This window comes from Molossus molossus, unplaced genomic scaffold (genome assembly GCF_014108415.1).
Source record: "Molossus molossus isolate mMolMol1 unplaced genomic scaffold, mMolMol1.p scaffold_m16_p_7, whole genome shotgun sequence".
Classification (NCBI taxonomy): Eukaryota; Metazoa; Chordata; class Mammalia; order Chiroptera; family Molossidae; genus Molossus; species Molossus molossus.
Genome location: NW_023425401.1, coordinates 20,975,917 through 20,993,421, shown reverse-complemented (window position 1 = coordinate 20,993,421; position 17,505 = coordinate 20,975,917). Strand labels below are relative to the sequence as shown.

The following is a 17,505-nucleotide window of genomic DNA, read 5'->3' as shown; positions in this document are numbered from 1 at the left end:
GTCACATACTGTATCATTGTCCTGTACCAAAAGGTAGCAGGTTTGATTCCCAGTCAGGGTGGTCATAAGAGGCAACTGATCAACATCTCTCCCTTCTTCCTCTCTCTAAAAATCAGTAAACACATCCTCGGGTAAGAATTAAAATACACGCACACAAATCATAGGCAGTCTTGAATGAGCTTACCTGGTTGGCAACATTTCACATTGTCACAACTCATTGATGAGGGAATTAAATGTATCCTTAGAGACTCCAAGAGAACCTTGGAAGCTCTGGCCTGGTTTCCCTCAGACTTCGCTCCATGAACCCTTTCCCTTGGATCTTGCTCTATATCCTTTTGCTTAACAGACTGTATCTTGAGTATGACTATAGGCCGAGTCATATAACCCCTTAGTGAAGCCCCAGGGGACAGTCTTGGGGACTTCCACCACATAGTCCCATTGATTTATTCCATCCAATATGTAAAAGGTCATGTTTACCAACTTAAAATGTCACACTTTATGTTTCTCATACTGTGCACTGGTTGATAGACATGAATAGGTTATAACTTTCATTCTATTAATTTTTCTTATGAAGTACTAGGTTCTCAGCTGCTGCAATTTTTCCTAGAGCAAACACAGCATCTGCCATTGTATATGGGTCAGTGTCTAGCATATACTTTAAAAACTGAACTGTGGCCTGGCCCATGTGGCTCAGTGGAATGAGTGTCGTCCCAGGGACTGAGAGGTCCCAGTTCCATCTCCAGTCAGGGCACATCTCCAGGTTGTGGGCTTGATCCCCAGTAGGGGGCGTGCAGGAGGCAGTCGATGGATGCTTCTCTCAATTGATGTTTTCTCTCTCTCTAAAATACCAATAAAAACACATTTTAAAAAAAAAAACTGAACTGTACTGTATTACATTTCTCTCTCCCTCCTGCATTTCCTAGTTACTTCTCTTCCAATCCTATCAGCAAGGTCTTGGGCGAGTACTTTCCAACTTCTCATAAGACATACTTTGTACCCTTCAGAGTTCATTATTCTGGTACCCTGGGCCAGACTCCATTCTAACACCTGCTATAGAATCAGACGTTAATTTTTCATATTCTCCTTTTTCTTCCAAAAACTGAACTTCCCATTATTGAAAGGGTAGGCAAAACAATAAAAATCTCGTGTCCGAAATCCATTGGTTTTTCAGTCTAGAGTTTATATTCCCTAATTAAAGATGCTTCACCTTTTATTTCTCTTAAGATTTTTTTTTCAAACCATGTTCCTTGGGAACATTATCCTCAAGCTATTCATAGGTGTTCATGACAAAAGATTCCATGGTTAACTAAGTTTGGGAAGTTAGGTAAACAAAGTTAAACATATCTATTTATTATAAAACTTTTCAGGACCTTTGATATGATCATTTGAATTACGAACAACATTTTAGGGTTTTGGATAACATGTAGATTTGCATAAGTTACATAAACATATAAAATTATTCTCCCAAGAACATCTTAGAGGGATGAATATTTTACATTATGCATTTTGGGAACTAGTATGCCTGTCCCTGGTAGGGTAGCAGTAATCTCATCTGATGTCTGAGAAGCCTGTGGATACAAGTCTAAGGAGGATGCAAATATTATGACCCTCTCAGCTACATTGCTGAGTAATGAATCAATTGCTTTCAGAACTAAAATTTCTAGAATATTAGGCAGACTATAAATTAAAATGAGATAAAGTAAAAATTGTTAATGGATTATTATAAATCTCTCTATGAAAAAATTATTTTATAATTCTGAATGCCAAGGAAGTATAAAGTTCTTTAACATTGAAGTAGTGAATTATTTGCCCCATAAAATAAAAATTAAATTCAGTTAGTTGTAAGTCAGTAATCACTCCATAGCTCTTCTAGCAAACTGGAACCTGCATTGCTTGGTTTCTAAAACGAAAAGAAAGAAAAATACACAGAGATACTAAAAATAAGACCACTGTGCAAGCATTTTTAAAAGGAATAAAAATACGTTACTACTAAACAAATTCAACAAAAAGGTTTGTTAATACTTTATTAGTATTTTCTAATGGACAAAACATAACACAAACCAAATAAAATTTTTACTCTTCTTTTTAGTTCAATAAAAATAACTGACATTCTGATTGCTGTTTCTTCTTTGTTAAAGAAGGAGAGTATTGATAGGATAGTTAGGCACACAGTTGACACTTACTGTACAATGATATGCACAAGTTATATTTTAACAATTATAATCCTAAGATGTGCTCTTTATATTTTTTCCCTTGTAATACAGGAGTCATGCTCCTATAAGCAAAATTTACTATTAACAAAAGAATTTTACAAGGAGTGACAAAAAAGACTTTTAAAACAAGTCCTTAAATAAAAGGATGCAGCAACAACGGAATGTAAGTTGTTGGGTTAAGAAGACAGTTTAAACTAGATCTCAAAACATTAAAAATTCATTTATTTTACAATTACTCAAATACACATGCATTAAATGAAAATATTGCACAAAATTAAAATTTTAGATTGTGAAATTTATATTGTTCTTAATTTTTTAAAAATTGGTACACTTTCTGGTAACACTTAACTGTTCTGATTTTCTTCCCAAACACCAGCAGCACAACTTAAAATGAGCGAAATGAAAGAGTCAAGAAAGTTTTTATGTTTGTTTTAAAAAAAATTAAGGCTAACGAAGTGCATCCACTGGTCAATGGCACAATTGTTTTCAGAAACTATTCAGAAGTCTCTAATTATAGGAAATGCCCATCCAATACTATAATTAAATTATACAATCAAATTTTTTAGGTGAATAAACTATTAAAAGTTAGTAGTGATGGTATTTAAATAGTTTGTTACCTGAAAAATCAGAAAACCCAAAGAATGATTAATTTTGAAGGTTTTTGCCTAAAGGCACCACTGACTTAAAAAAAAAAAAAAAAAAAACACATTCAAAAATCAAATATCAGAAGACATAAAGCCTCTTCATGTATATTCGTATATGCAATAAATGCATTAAGTGTAATAACTTTATTAAACATGGTACACTGTACTTGACTGATGGGTTAAATATTTTACACTCAGCTTGACCAAGTCATTCAAAAAGTATCTCCAATTGTAGCATGACTGCGGCTCTCTCTGATGTAAAACATAGGTGTGCACAGAGAAGATGCACAAGCGCTTACATAGACTACCATTTGACATTTCTGCTTTTGAAATATAAACTCTTTTAAGCAAAAATTATTTTAAAAACCCATTTACTCAAATATTTTTTGGTATGATGCAGTTATCTTGCAGGGCTCGGTTACGAAAATCTGCAGTCTTACATGACATTTCTTTCCCTGGTTGATGGCCAGCATTTCTCACATTATCTAGAAATGGTTTTTTCACATGTACACGCTAGATTCTTACACGAATTCTTCTGTTTACCCTTAGATTCATTTATGTCAAAAATATACTTGAACTGGGCAGGGATATACTTGAGAATCATTGCACTTAGGGCCATGCTGATGCTTTTTACAGACATGTTTCACACAGCCTCACTTTTAAAGCCCAGGCATGAGGAGGGACCAGGGCAGGGAGACACACTGAGAAGAAGAAATATTTCTTCCACCAGCATCAATAAGGAGCTTATCTCTTTTGCAAGTTGCAATGAAAGGGATTTCATTTATGTAACTCTGAAGACATGCAACACACGCTGCACAGATGCATACAAGTATGCACACCAGCATTATTAATAAATATGATTACTATTATAAAGCTTTAAAGAAAGGCTTTACTCTGTTATTAGGCTTCACTCTTTAGGACCTCAGTGAAAACAAGACAATATCTTGTTCCCTTAAAGCTCCCAAATAACTGGGATACCAATACTTTGTCCCTTTATCTTAAGCACCCAGACATTCTTTTAATACCAGGATCTTGGCTCAGTGGTCTGATAAGTAGCTTCACTATTTTAAGGTTTTAGTGTTAAATATTTTTAAAACAAAAAATGCTGACACACCCAAACCCTTAGTCAATGGAAGTATTTAAAACTATGCAGAATTCCTGCATACAAGGCATAGAAAGACTTCCAAGATGGACACATGGAGAATGAGAAAACTATGGGAAATGCAGAGGCTCCAAAACTGGAAAAGGTATTTTGTTGTTGTTGGTATAAAATTATTTTAGGGACGTAAATGTATACACTGAGGGGTTTTGCCAACTTTATTTAGTAGAATTTTATATTATGCAAAATATAAATAAAAGCATATTTTAAAAAATATTATAGTTCTGTTTTCATTATTTTCATATATGTACACTATAATAGAATTAGGAATTTGTATGTTTACATATGACTAATAAGCTCATTTAATCCTTTGATTTGCTATTTTTGCAATCACCTAAGGTATGTCTAGATCACACAATCAAAAATTATCATATGGTCACTTTCAATAGAGTGCTATTTCCTTTTAAATTTTCATATTTTTAGAATAACAGAATTTATTTGGCAGTCCTTTCAACAAATGGTACCCCTACTATATAAACGGTAATCTCTTAAAGGTACAGAAAACTGCAATAATTTTGAAACTTACACGGGCGCCACATATGCTGATTTTTGTGCCCAGACACCCAAGAACAAGCACGTGGGTTGAATGCTGTAAGAGCAAGAGAGCCCTTAAAGCACATACAGATCAATTCAAGTTTGTTTTACAGCAGTGAGCAGATCCAATCATTCTGTTTCTGACTGGCTTAATTTTATGTCACAGAGCTGTAATTTGGGTATAAGGTTACTTCATACTTTAAGGGCATTCTGTCACTTTCCCCAGACCCAAAATAGATGTTCCAAAGATCATTCACCTGGCTAATCCACAATATATCAAAATTCCAAAGAGATCTATAAAATTATTATGCAAAACAAATCCCTCCAATCGAACGCTGCACAGTCTCCCACTGTTAAACAAATTAGCCGATTCATCTGTGGAACTGTTGTTTTGTGCTTCCTTAGCTCTCACATATACTCTCTGGCACTTTGTCCCTGCTGGAGAACGCTGATTAGTTTGGAAACAAAAGAGACCAACGTCATTCTTGCTTGAGATGGGGGCAGTATCCTCTCAATGTTGCAAAAATATGCACCAAATCATTTAAGACACAGCAACTCTCCTGGTAGTAATCGGATTACAGACGAGGATGAGGAGAACCACAGTCTGTGGATGTACTAATAATCTATTTGAGACACTAAGAGACTGGTGCAGGCACAACAGTATATGAGTTAAGCCCCAGAAGAACTGTCCACACTTTAGTTCTGGACAACATGAACACCAGCTTCACAGATTGAAGTGTCACCTTTTCTGTAAAGAAGGCGCTTGAGATGTTTGAAGTTTCTGTTTATATTTTTGCATCTGCTTTGACCGTGAATGCAGTTTGTTGAAAAGTTCACGGAATTTATACTGTGGAAATAAGGTTTCCAAAAAGCCTTCCAAGAAGACATAAACCATTCTCCTGTTTAACTGGTTGTGCTGGAACATTTCAAAGACACGAAGAATACCTTTCCGTGTTGTCTCGGCCCCAATAATGTGCTTCAGTTCATCTACATAGGGGGGAATATAAACATAATTCTTTATTCAAATAAAGGAAACACAAGACTTAAACTATGTTCTAATATAAATCAAGTATGTAAAGAACACAGCAGAGTAACTAATAAATAGTAGGTGTTTAGTTAATGCATTTCAGCTATGAGACTTAACATTACACACGTGTGTGCATGCATCCAATCACTTATACAGTAGATACTGGGAGAAAAGACAGCACATGCGAAAGCAGGATCCAGACTCAGAAACCCCAAACTGGAATTGCAGTCCTGTCCCTTAACACCTATATAATACTCACCTATCCTGAGTTTGATTGTTCATCTGTAAAATGGGGATTTATAATAACCAATATCCTTATAATGCTAAGGATTTATAAGGCTTTAATGAGTATTCCTACTATATATAATGCACAGTGAGAAATATGCTGTAAGGAAATGGTGTGTGAAAGCTGACCTATGATCTCAAAACACTTGTGACACAGTAACAGTGCCATTAAAATAGTAAAAGTACAAAGATGTATATGGGGGTGGAATTCTACATGAGAATATAAGAAAAGGTTCTCTTCCAGGAAGTAACAAATGAAGCAGACTTTGCTACCTGGGCAGGATTATGATAGGTACAAACAGATGAAGGGTTAACTCTGGTGGAGACACATCAGTGAGCGAGTGGGCACTAAGGGGAAAAAACCAGGCAGATTCAAGGAATGGGGTGGTGCTGTTGGTTGAATTTTAGGGTTCCTGTTAAGAAAGTGGAGAAAAGAATGAAAAACTGACAGTGCTGACTGTCAGGATGAGCGAGTTTGGAGTTTACGCACAGGCAACATGAACAAGTCACCAGAGATACATGAATATGGGAACAACACGTATGATTATTCTTGGTTATTCATAATCACGACCCCAATAGTAGTAAATATTATTTTAGTGCTTTCAAAAGAAACATGCAGCTTTGAAAGTTATGCTTCTATCTAGGGGTATAACAACACTTAAAGCAAAGAGTTTGTGCCCAGCCAATGTGGCTCACTGGTATGAGCACTGACTCATGCACCAAGAGGTCACCAGTTCGATTCCCGGTCAGGGCACATGCCCAGGTTGTGGGCCCGATCCCCAGTGGGGTCCTGCAGGAGGCGGCCAATCAGTGTTCTCTTTCATCGATGTTTCTATCTCTCCCTCTACCTTTCTCTCTCTCTAAAGTCAATAAAGGAAAAAAAAAATTAAAAAAACAAAACAAAACAAAGAGTTTGTGAATTTACTAAAAGAACAAGTGATGGATTATGTGCGTATACTTTTACATCTACCCTCCCTTCCTTCAAGTCTTCACACTAGCGTGATCTTCTCAGGGAGGCTTTTCTGGGTCACCCCATCTGTGTCTGCAGCTCATCTGACACCTCCCTTGTCCTGCGCTATTGGTCATCTCAGCACTCATACTGTGTTATATTTTTTTGTTTGGTCTGTTTTCTGTGTCCTCCTATTAGAGTGTAAGCTCCACGAAGGCAAAGATTAGTGCAAAGACTAGTATAGTGAAAGAATAGTATCTGGCATATGATATGCTCTCAAAAAATATTTATTGAATAAATGCATTAAGGCTTCTTCCAGTTGTATAACCCAGTCTATAGCACAATCTAATCTATTCTCACAGTTTATTATATAATATCTTAAATTATTATTTTTCATTTTTCTAAAATATTATTTCTATAATTTGCTTTTTATCTCCAAATTCAACAATACAGTCTATAGGGCAGAATCAATAGCTATGTGGCAAATTTCCAACTTAACTGACAGAACAGGAAGTTGATTATTAAAATCTATGATGAAAATTTAGTGTTAAGTTATAGAAAAATAAATAGGTATTAGGTGATATTAAAGAACTTGGCAAATATATCTTTTAGATTTTCTACATCCATAATTTAAATGTGGAGAGAAGATATCTAGATATTTCAAGGATATTCATAACCAAAGAAGGATCCAAATAACCACCCAGCCACACAAAATGCTTATCATATCACACAGTCTGCCTCTCATACTGAGAGAAGATAAGAGAGACAGAGGGAATTTAGGTTAGTAAATAGCAGTGTTCTAAAGAATAACTCAAAGAAGATCAACAGAGTGCTACTATTTGTACTTTCTTTGGGATCATGTTTTAATAAAGATTAATAATGGATCAAGCAGTTGTTCCTACATAAAGGGATCCTTTGAAAGAATTGGTTTGTTCTCTTAAGTAGCACAAATATTCTTCCTCAAACTTCAGATTCCTTCATTAGCCGTAAGTCTGTTACATATTTCGTTTATCACCTACTTACCCTCAGAATGCGTCAAGGCAGCAAAGTGAAGTGGTTGAAAGCACCACTTTTCACGTGGCAGAAAGCAGTGGCCTTCATGTCACTCAGAGCTGTCAGAATCCCAACATTTGCTTCCTAGCGATAAACTCTGGGTGCTTACTAAACATTTCGAGCTTCCGTTTCCTCACGCATAAAGCTGAGACAGTATCCGTGTCTAGCTTCACACTATTGTCATGAGGTTGGTTAAGAAAAAACAAGAAATGCCAGAACAGTGCCTAGTCTATGGTAAGCAATCGAATGGTAGTTATTATAATCAAACTAGTATGCTCAATGATAAAAATTCGGAAGAACCACAAATTAATGAGGTTTTTTTACCCAACACGTTCACTCACCTGGCATAATTGATAGTAATTTAGTTTTTCCTGCAATTCTTGTTCTCATCCGGATAGCTTTATCTCTGCATGGAACAGTTTCCGCTAAAATGCCATTTGGCCAAATGGCATCTCTATTTAAAAAGAATAAATAAATTTTGTAACCATTTTCATATTCTAATGCTACAAGTTGGTAAAATTATTCCAATTTTCTATAGAAAACACAAATGGAAACAGAAAGAGGAAACATTTCTAAATTTTTAAAAGTATGATATTCAACAAATAGTAACTAAGTACAAGGTTCAATTTCAGGTGTAAAAGGATATACACAAGAAAGATACAAAAAAATTCTTCCCTGAAATAACTTATAAACACTAACAAATAATAAAAATAGTAAAAATTAAATATATAAATGACTATGTCACAGCCATTTAAACTCAAAGTAGGCCTCTCATCTCACTGAGACTGAACATCTCATCTAAATACAACCCCACGTCCTGGCTGGTTTGGCTCAGCGGTTAAGGTGTTGGCCCAAGGACCGAAGGGTCATGGGTTCGATTCCCAGACAAGGGCATGTACCTGAGATGCAGATTCAATACCCAGCCCTGGTCAGGGTCAACCAATCAAGGTCTCTATCACTGTTTCTCCCTCCCTCCCTTCCTTCCACTCTATCTAAAAATCAATAGAAAAAATATATCCTCAGATAAGGATTAACAAAAAAATGAAATACAATCCCATGAGATTCGGAATTTGGGTAATTTAGAGTTCATCTTCCTCAGGTCCCTTGTAACTAAGTCAACATAAAAGAAACTCTGCACCCATACCTTACAGCTGGATTCACTACAATGTTCCTTTCACACTTATTACCCACTCTCCCTCACTTTCACAGCTTGCTTAATTCCTGTTCCTTATTTATGAGGCCAAGAGCAGGAATTTAAGCACAATAACTAAGCTTCCATCTGGGAATCTGGTCTCAAGGAGAGAGAATCCCCAGAGCAGTCGTTCTTAACGTTACACATTAGAAACACCTGGGAGCTTTAAAAAATCTTAAACGTTCAGGTCTTCCAACAGATTAATTAAGTCAGACTCTCTGGAGATGGACCCAAGCACCAGTACTTTTTAAAGCTTTCCAAGAGACTTCAATGTGCAACCAAGGTTGAGAATCACTGCTCCCGAGGAATGCCATTTACCTACCCTAAAACAGAATCAATGTGCCAGGGCAGTGGTCCAACTTTTGGAAACAGAATGGTATAGTGAGGAAACATGTAGCTTCAGATTAGAGAAACCCGGTTCCCAACTTCCAGCACACAAGCCGCTGGGTAAGCTGCTTAACTTGCCAAATCCTCAATTTCCTCATAACAAAATGGGAGACAAAAATCCCTTCCTTGTGAAACATGATAAAGTAGGAAGTGTACATAAAGTAGCTGGCATAGTACCAAGCAAACAGTGCTCAATACTGATAGCTCCCTTCTCGCTTCTGTTATTTCAAAATACACAATGCCATGAGTATTTTATGCCTTGCTTATCTTTCACTCCTAGAAAAGAGGTCTATTTCTCCGCTATGCCTTGCTTTTCTTGAAGGAACTGCATCTCTGAGTCCCCGGGGACTGGCAAAAGGCACAGAGGAGGGGCTCAGAATATTTTTGTAGAGTGAACATATAAACTGAAGTTTCACTGCTCTTAATCTGTATTATTTTTAGAGGTTCAAATAATTAAAATATTATACTATGGCCAGAGACATACATATTTGTTCAATTTTCATTTAAAATCAAGGTTAGCAAATATAAGTGAGAAAAATTAATCCTCAACAGTAAGTATTCGATTATACAACCATGCCTTGATGCCTTGTCCACACTAATATTTCAACTATTTTAAAGCCATTTTACTGTGATAAATAAAATGTAGCCTAACATTATAAGAATTTTCTATAAACCATTTTCTATTCTGGTTTTAAAGAAAACAAAGATCAATAGGCCCATGTCAAAACGTTTATTACAATTCTTACAAGTCTTTTGGTTCATCTTTGATAACTAAAGCCAACCTTATGACCAGGAAGAAAAGCAATACAAGTTAAGTAGCGATAACAATGCTAAACTCTCTACTACCTGAAGAAGTGAATGTGTCTTAAGATATACCTGAAACGTTTCACTAAGTCCGCTACTTGCTCAGGTGAGGTCATCCAATCAACATGGTCTACTATTTTTCTGAAAGTAAAGAAATTTCAATAAGGTCAAAATTTTATAAGGTGAATAAAACAAACACTCCTTTCATGTATAATTTGTAAATACATTTATCTCTCAGAGAAACAGACTGCTTTATAATGTTCTTAAAAGGCCCAGGGCGTCCTGGCCAGTGTGGCTAAGCGGTTACAGCATCAGCCCAAGGACCAAAGAGTCTTGGGCTGGATTCCTGGCCAAAAGCACGTACCTGGGTTGCAGGTTTGATCCCGACCCCACTTGGGATCCTGCAGGAGGCAACCAATCGATGTGTCTATCTCACATCAATGTTTTTCTTTCTCTCCCTCCCTTTCACTCTATCTAGAGAAGTTTATGGAGCCTGGGCGGTATGGCTCACTGTTGAGCATCGACCCATGCACCAAGAGGTTGCCAGTTCGATTCCCGGTCAAGGCACATGCCCAGATTGTGGGCCCAGTTCCCACTGGGGGCCATGAAGGAGGCGGCCAATTGATGTGCTCTCTCATAGATGTTTCTCTCTCTCTCTCCTTTCCTCTCTCTAAAATCAATAAAGAAAAAATATTTTTAAAAAAAGTTTATGGAAAAGTACCCTCAAATGAGGATAAAAAAATAATAATTTTAAAAGGCCCAGAGAAGAAAATTCTTTCCTATAAAGGTCAAACAATCTACTTTCAGAAGTAAAAGTTTAAAAGCTAAGATCAGCTCTAAGTGGGGGGAAAAAGATTTAAAAATGTGGTACCTATTAATAGTATCACCATATGTGGCTCTAATGAGCTGTTGAAGTAGGTTTTTGATATTTCTTCGCAACCACTGATTTCTCTCTTTTAAGTCAAATACTTCATCCATGAGAAGCAGCATTACCCTAAGTGGAATATTGTCATCCACCTGAAAATATATGAGAAAAAATAAGCATAAGTTTATTTGAGTTATCTATCTACCAAAAATGGATACTCTTACAAAATGACTGCTACTATTTCACAGGTCAGAGAACAAGTTATACTACAGCTTTCATAACCTGACATTTCATTCTAATTATGAAAAGACATTTTTAAGTCATGTTGACAGAACACAGAATTTTACAGCCCTATAATGATGAGCAAATTCCACAACTATGATGATAGTCTTGGGGAAAGATGATTTGGCTCTTTTACTTTTAGTAGAGTCTGTACTCATTTGATAAGGCATATACTAGCCTCTTTGCCTATTTCTTGGGGCATCTTTTTCAAAAAAACAAAACATTCTCAACATTTATTTTTATTTAATACAACAAAACACAATCTACACAGAAAAATATGTTTTGCTTGGTTAGTGAGTTGTATGTATTTAGGTACTTTCAGGGAAAAGAACTAATAAAATCCAGCACTCAGTTAAGATAACATTACATAAGACTTATTTTACTAAACTACTAGAATTTTCTTTTAACATTTTAACAAGTAAAAATGTGAACACTTTTGATATTTGATTAACAATGTAAAAAGTAAAGGAAGACAACTAGAATGCTTTGATGTGAAAAAATATATATAAAGCCAAAACAGGTGCAGATTTAGAAATGCAACAAAACTGCATATAAGTGCCAGTTAAGTTTATAACTCTTTCATCACCAAAATATTCTCTCCAATGATTTCTTCATCAATGCTATAATTTAAATATCGTGAAAACAGCATAAATCACACATTTTCTCTGTCGAGTTGTAAACATTTTCTCAATGGACCTTCCCTTCACAACATACTGAAAGCTCATAGCTTGACCACGGGGAGGTAGATGGGGGGGCAGTGAGGAGAGAGACATGTCATTAGTGAGGCAAAATAAATACTGTTCTATTCTCTGATCAAGTATATTCGAGTTTGGTGACACAAGACTATTCTAATAAGAGTCTAAATGGTAAAAACCCTTGTATGAGGTTATGGATATTATATGAGCACAACTCATACTAAAACATTCTGAACTATTCTTGAAAAACAAAAATATAAAGACAGTTTATCATAAAGACATTTAATGAGAAACTGAAGGGAGATAATTATAACCAAAATAAATCTGCCTAATAGAACAGAACACAGAGCCCAGACCCAAACTTATACATTAATCTGATTTGTGACAAAGGAAAAGCACAGACACTAGGGAAAAGAGGGCCATCTCAGTAACTGGTGCTTCGGTCAACTGGACCCCTATCTCATTCCATACACAAAAATCAACCCTAGATGAATGCCAAATACAAATTTTAGCATGGTAAAACAAAAACAAATATGAAAGAAAATCGCGTATTTTTATGACCTTGCAACAGACACAGATTGCATATGCAGTGAACAAAAGCACACAAAGAAGATATGTGCAGTGCACAAACACTTGCACCTGACAAAGAATCAATATTCGGATTACATAAAGCACTCTTACTGATCAAAAGACAAAGACAGCCAAGCCACAGAAAAATGAGGGAAAGTGCTAGAAACTGAAGAGAAGACACCCAAAAGGCCAATGAACATATGAAAAGGGGTTTAACACTTCACACAGTCATCAGAGAAATGAAAATCCACATGAGATACGAAAACCAGACGGCTAAAGTTAAAAAGACACAATGGCAGGCTGTGGACCACTGGAATTCTCATACACTAGTGGCAGTGTAAGTGGGACTCACACTTTAGAAAACTATTGGACAGTATCTATTAAAACTGAACTTTTGCATACCCTTGGACCAAGCAATTCTATTCCTAGGTATAGACCCAATAAAAACAAGTTTACTTTTTGCTAGGCTAGTGTGGCTCAGTGGATGAGCGTTGACCCAAGCTTGCACCAAGAGGTCGCCAGTTTGATTCTTGGTCAGGGCACATGCCCAGGTTGTGGGCCCAATCCCCAGTGGGGGGCATGCAGGAGGCAGCCAATCGATGTTCTCTCTCATCGATGTTTCCATCGCTCTCTTCCTCTCCCTTCCTCTCTCCCTAAAATCAATAAAGAAAAAACATAAAAAAGACATGTACCAGCCTGACTCGTTTGGCTCAGCGGTTAGAGCGTGGGCCCACAGACCAGAGAGTCCCGGGTGCGGTTCCCGCTAAGGGCACGGATCTGGGTTGCAGTTCGTCCCCGGCCCCGGTTGGGGTCATGTGAGTGGTAACCACTCGATGTGTCTCTCTCACATCAATGTTTCTCTCTCTCTCTCCCCTGCTCTATCTGAAGATAAATGCAAAAAAATGTCCTCGGGTGAGGATTAAAAATAAAAGACATGTACCAGAATGTTCATAGGGTACCATTTATAATACAACAAATAAATTGTATTATATTTACAAAATGGAGTACTGTAAGACCACAAGAATGAATAAACTACAATCACACAAAACAACATGAACAAATATCACAATGTTGAACAAAAAAGCCATACATAAAGGAGTACATACCTTATAGCTTCATTTACATATAAAGTATAAAAGCAGGGTAGAAGTCAGGACAGTGATTACCCGTGGTGGGGGAGAGGACAGTGACAGGAAGAGAGCATTAGGGGCTCTGGGGTACTGACAACAATCTGTTTCTTGTTTAGAGTGCTGATTACATGGGCATGTTCAGTTTGTAAGAGTTCATCAAATCCAACACTTACAGTATATGCATATGACAGCTATTCATTATTGTACTTCATCAAAAAGTTTAAAAGATCTGTCAAGTATGATTTGAATCACAATTGAATACTACCAAAAATAAAATTAACTCACAGTATCATCAAGTTGAGCTGAGACTCGACAATGTTCAGGATCCGAATCAGTCTTTGGAATTAAAGGAGGCATCTAACATTAAAAAGAAAAAAAAAAGAAGTAAACACGCAGATAGTGAAAGAACAAAATATAATAAACCAAAATGATTATCAAACATAATAAATTACATTTGATTTGCTATTTGGGACAATATATAAACAAAGTGTGTGTGTGTGTGTGTGTGTGTGTGTGTGTATATATATATTTAAAGTATTAACCATCTAAAATTCAAAACCAAATATAAAAGGGTGATTATTTCATTACTGACAGATTTTTTTCCCTTTAGAAATCACTTAACTTTTTAGTTGGAAGGAGAGATTACTTGGTCAAATTTCCGTATCTTTTAGAAGAATTTAAAGCTAAGAGAGGTTAAATGGTTTAGAGACCAAAAGTTAATAACACATTCACAGCCAGGGAACAGAACTCCAATCTTCTTTCTTTTACCACAGAGAGCTTGACAGTATGTTAATAAGGTGACAGACCTAATTAACTGATTGTTGGATAATGTAAATTATGGTTAAAAAAAAAAGAACAGAAAGACAGGTGCTAGCTGATAATCATTTATCAGCACCGGAAGAACCATTAAGATCACTATCATAACTCTTCATGTTATTGGTGAGGATAAATAAAGAAGCCTGGAAAAGTTCAGTGACTTTTGTATGAAGTCATATGGATGATTATCAGCAGAAGGGCATGGAAATCCTCATTCCAGTGTAGGTACTTCCCATGATTAGAAATAAAGATGAAGCATCAGAGAAAGTATAAGAATTAATAGAAAAGTATGATTGATACACACTATTTTAGGAGTTGGCTCTTACAGTAAAAAAATTTCTTTGTTTCTATATATTTCCTCTTCATTCAAAATGATCTAATAGAAAACTAATAGCTATATATTTCCTTTTATAGTCTTGATTATACCTTAAACAACTAGGTCAAAATTATGAAAGTGGAAATTATGAAGCAACAAACGAGTTGGTCCACTACCTGTATTTGCTAATCCAGTAAAAAAGATTCCTAGGAAACTTCGATACCACTCAGAGGTACAGACCTGCAAGTACGGCCCTAGAGCTGATGACACTGACAGACATTTCCTCCCTTCGAGCCTTTGACTCAGGAGAACGCAGTCTTTATGTTTCCTGATGAATACTAGTATCACTAATTTACACAAAAGCATTTACTTGTTTTGTTATAAAATTGAATAGTATTGCAGGATAAAAAATGGCATAGTGGAATAAAACAATACAAGCAATGTTAACTTTACCAATTTTAAATATTTGTTTCACATAGATTTTAAAATTCTACCATAGCAGAGACTGAGGAGTGACTGGATTTTATAGTATCTGTTTCTCATAAGAATGTATTCTCTTTAGTTTTTTAATTCTTTATGAGACTATGTGTTAGAGGGCTTTGTACTTCTGAAAGAAATAGGTAAATCCAAGCAGGGGCTCAACAATCTTAGTTGACTTAAAAATAGTTTGCTTTAGACATTACTGAAAATATCTTACCTTGAAAAATGATTGCTTTATGTCTTGACCTAATCTTTCTGACATTCTGCCCATGTTGTCTGACATTTTAGTCATTCCCTCCGCCAAGCTATCAGGAAGGGATTTAACTGCATTTGAAACATTCCTCATAGAATTTCGAAGTGGATTTACAAAAGTGTCCATCTAAAGGGGAAAAGATATTATACCATGACTTTATTGTATCAGACTTGTTATTCAACTGAGAAGCCTGGGAAAACACAGAGTGTAACATATGAAAGATGCAATAATTTTCCAGATTATAATGGCTCATTTCATTTTCAAAGTATATAACTGTTGTCTTCAATGTGTCTTAAAAATGTATTTTCAGTGTCTTAAAAATGTATTTCCACACAGAATATATGACTAAAAAATCTGAGTGATAATGTTAATGCTAGAAAATAAATATAAGCTTTGGCTGCTTTATTTAAAAAATTCTAAAAAAAACAGTTTTCCAAAACAAAAACTGATGCAAGTGGAATTAGCTATAACATCTTTCTGCCACAATTCAAGGCAATGATGACATCTATTTTAAGGAGATACTGAAAAGTAAATAAGCCTATAAAATAAACTGAAAGTTGAAATAACTAACAAATGACTTTAAAATTAATTTTTAGGATACACACATTCTATGGAGGGAATTTAAAACCCATTATGAATAAGAGAGAAGTTACAAACCAGACATGCAAACCATATTTTAGTAAGGAGAACACAAAAAATATAAAAGAAAATATGATCAGAGATAGAAAATGGAATAATCCTCAGAGGATATGGAAGCACTAAAATAGATATGGTACTGTACAAAAGTCAGATCATTTCAATTAGTAAAGGGACCAGCAACTAAAAAGCCAAAGTAGCTGACTACAGAACATTCCAAGACTTACAAAAAAAGGGGGGCAGGAGGGACAAAACCAGTCATACAAGAATATTTTCCAGAAAGTGTTGAGTCTCATTAACACTACCACAGAAACAAAACAAATTATGTGCCATACAAAAAGAAAAGACAAATAGTTACCCCTCCAAAATGGAACCCCACTATTTAAGGAACACAGCACAATGTTAATACAGGATTTTGGGAAACACTCTGAAAAGGTAGACTAAGACAGTAATAACAACAAAAAATGAATTTCAAGACAACTAAAAGGGATGGAGATTCAGTTATTCCTTGGCTTAAACTGAACCAAAAGAGCTACAGACATGCTTGATAGAATATACAACCCATGGAGGAACACTGTCCAAGTAAAACACTTTAGAGTGGAACCAAAGGACAAAGTGAGGATGAAGAAGAGTTTGAACACCACCACCACTGATGAAGAGAGATATGGAAATAAAATGATAAAAGATGAAGCTAATTCTAGTGTGTTCATGTGAGCTTATGTGTGTGTGTGAGTATAAAACTGTGTGCGTGTAATTTTAATTCTATATATAATTTTTGGTTAACTAGGACAGTACCCAAATCAATCAGAACATTATTTCCAACACTGATATTGCCAAGAGTTTTCTTTTTTTAACTGTAATGACATTATAAATGAACTAAGTCGTCGGAACACAAGGAGAATACTTGAGAGATAAACATGAGAATACCACATTTAAAGTGCACAGGTTGGGGGAAAATTGCCACCTGTCTACTAATATTCTTCACAGAAGAGGTGGAATTTCAGAAGCACACAAGGCATGCACTTCACTTTAATCCACAACCTACATTAAAAACTATTTGAATATCTTCAAAAATATTTTAGAATTTTATATATCTTACACTTCAGAAACATAGGTTTAGTGGAAATGTGGATTCAACTAGTACAACTTTTAGAGTTGATTAAAGAAATACAACCTCATGTACTATCTAGGCATGAGGATAAAATACCACTGATA

At 35.7% G+C, this 17,505-nt stretch overlaps 1 protein-coding gene across 4 annotated transcripts in view; it reads right to left on the bottom strand.

Annotated features, from left to right (window-relative positions):
- Positions 1-2,010: 2,010 nt before the first annotated feature.
- The window catches only part of SNX13 (sorting nexin 13), a 121,362-nt gene continuing 105,867 nt past the window's right edge, over positions 2,011-17,505 (bottom strand). The window contains exons 21-26 of one of the 4 annotated variants that reach the window (XM_036246212.1): positions 15,619-15,780; positions 14,075-14,146; positions 11,119-11,264; positions 10,320-10,388; positions 8,206-8,318; positions 2,011-5,537 (exon numbers count right to left, since the gene is read on the bottom strand). In XM_036246212.1, coding sequence (XP_036102105.1) covers positions 5,290-5,537; positions 8,206-8,318; positions 10,320-10,388; positions 11,119-11,264; positions 14,075-14,146; positions 15,619-15,780 — 810 coding nt within the window. In that variant the 3' untranslated portion in view covers positions 2,011-5,289. The remainder of the gene's footprint in view (positions 5,538-8,205; positions 8,319-10,319; positions 10,389-11,118; positions 11,265-14,074; positions 14,147-15,618; positions 15,781-17,505) is intronic. The other 3 variants (XM_036246214.1, XM_036246213.1, XM_036246216.1) reach the window with 3 other exon arrangements.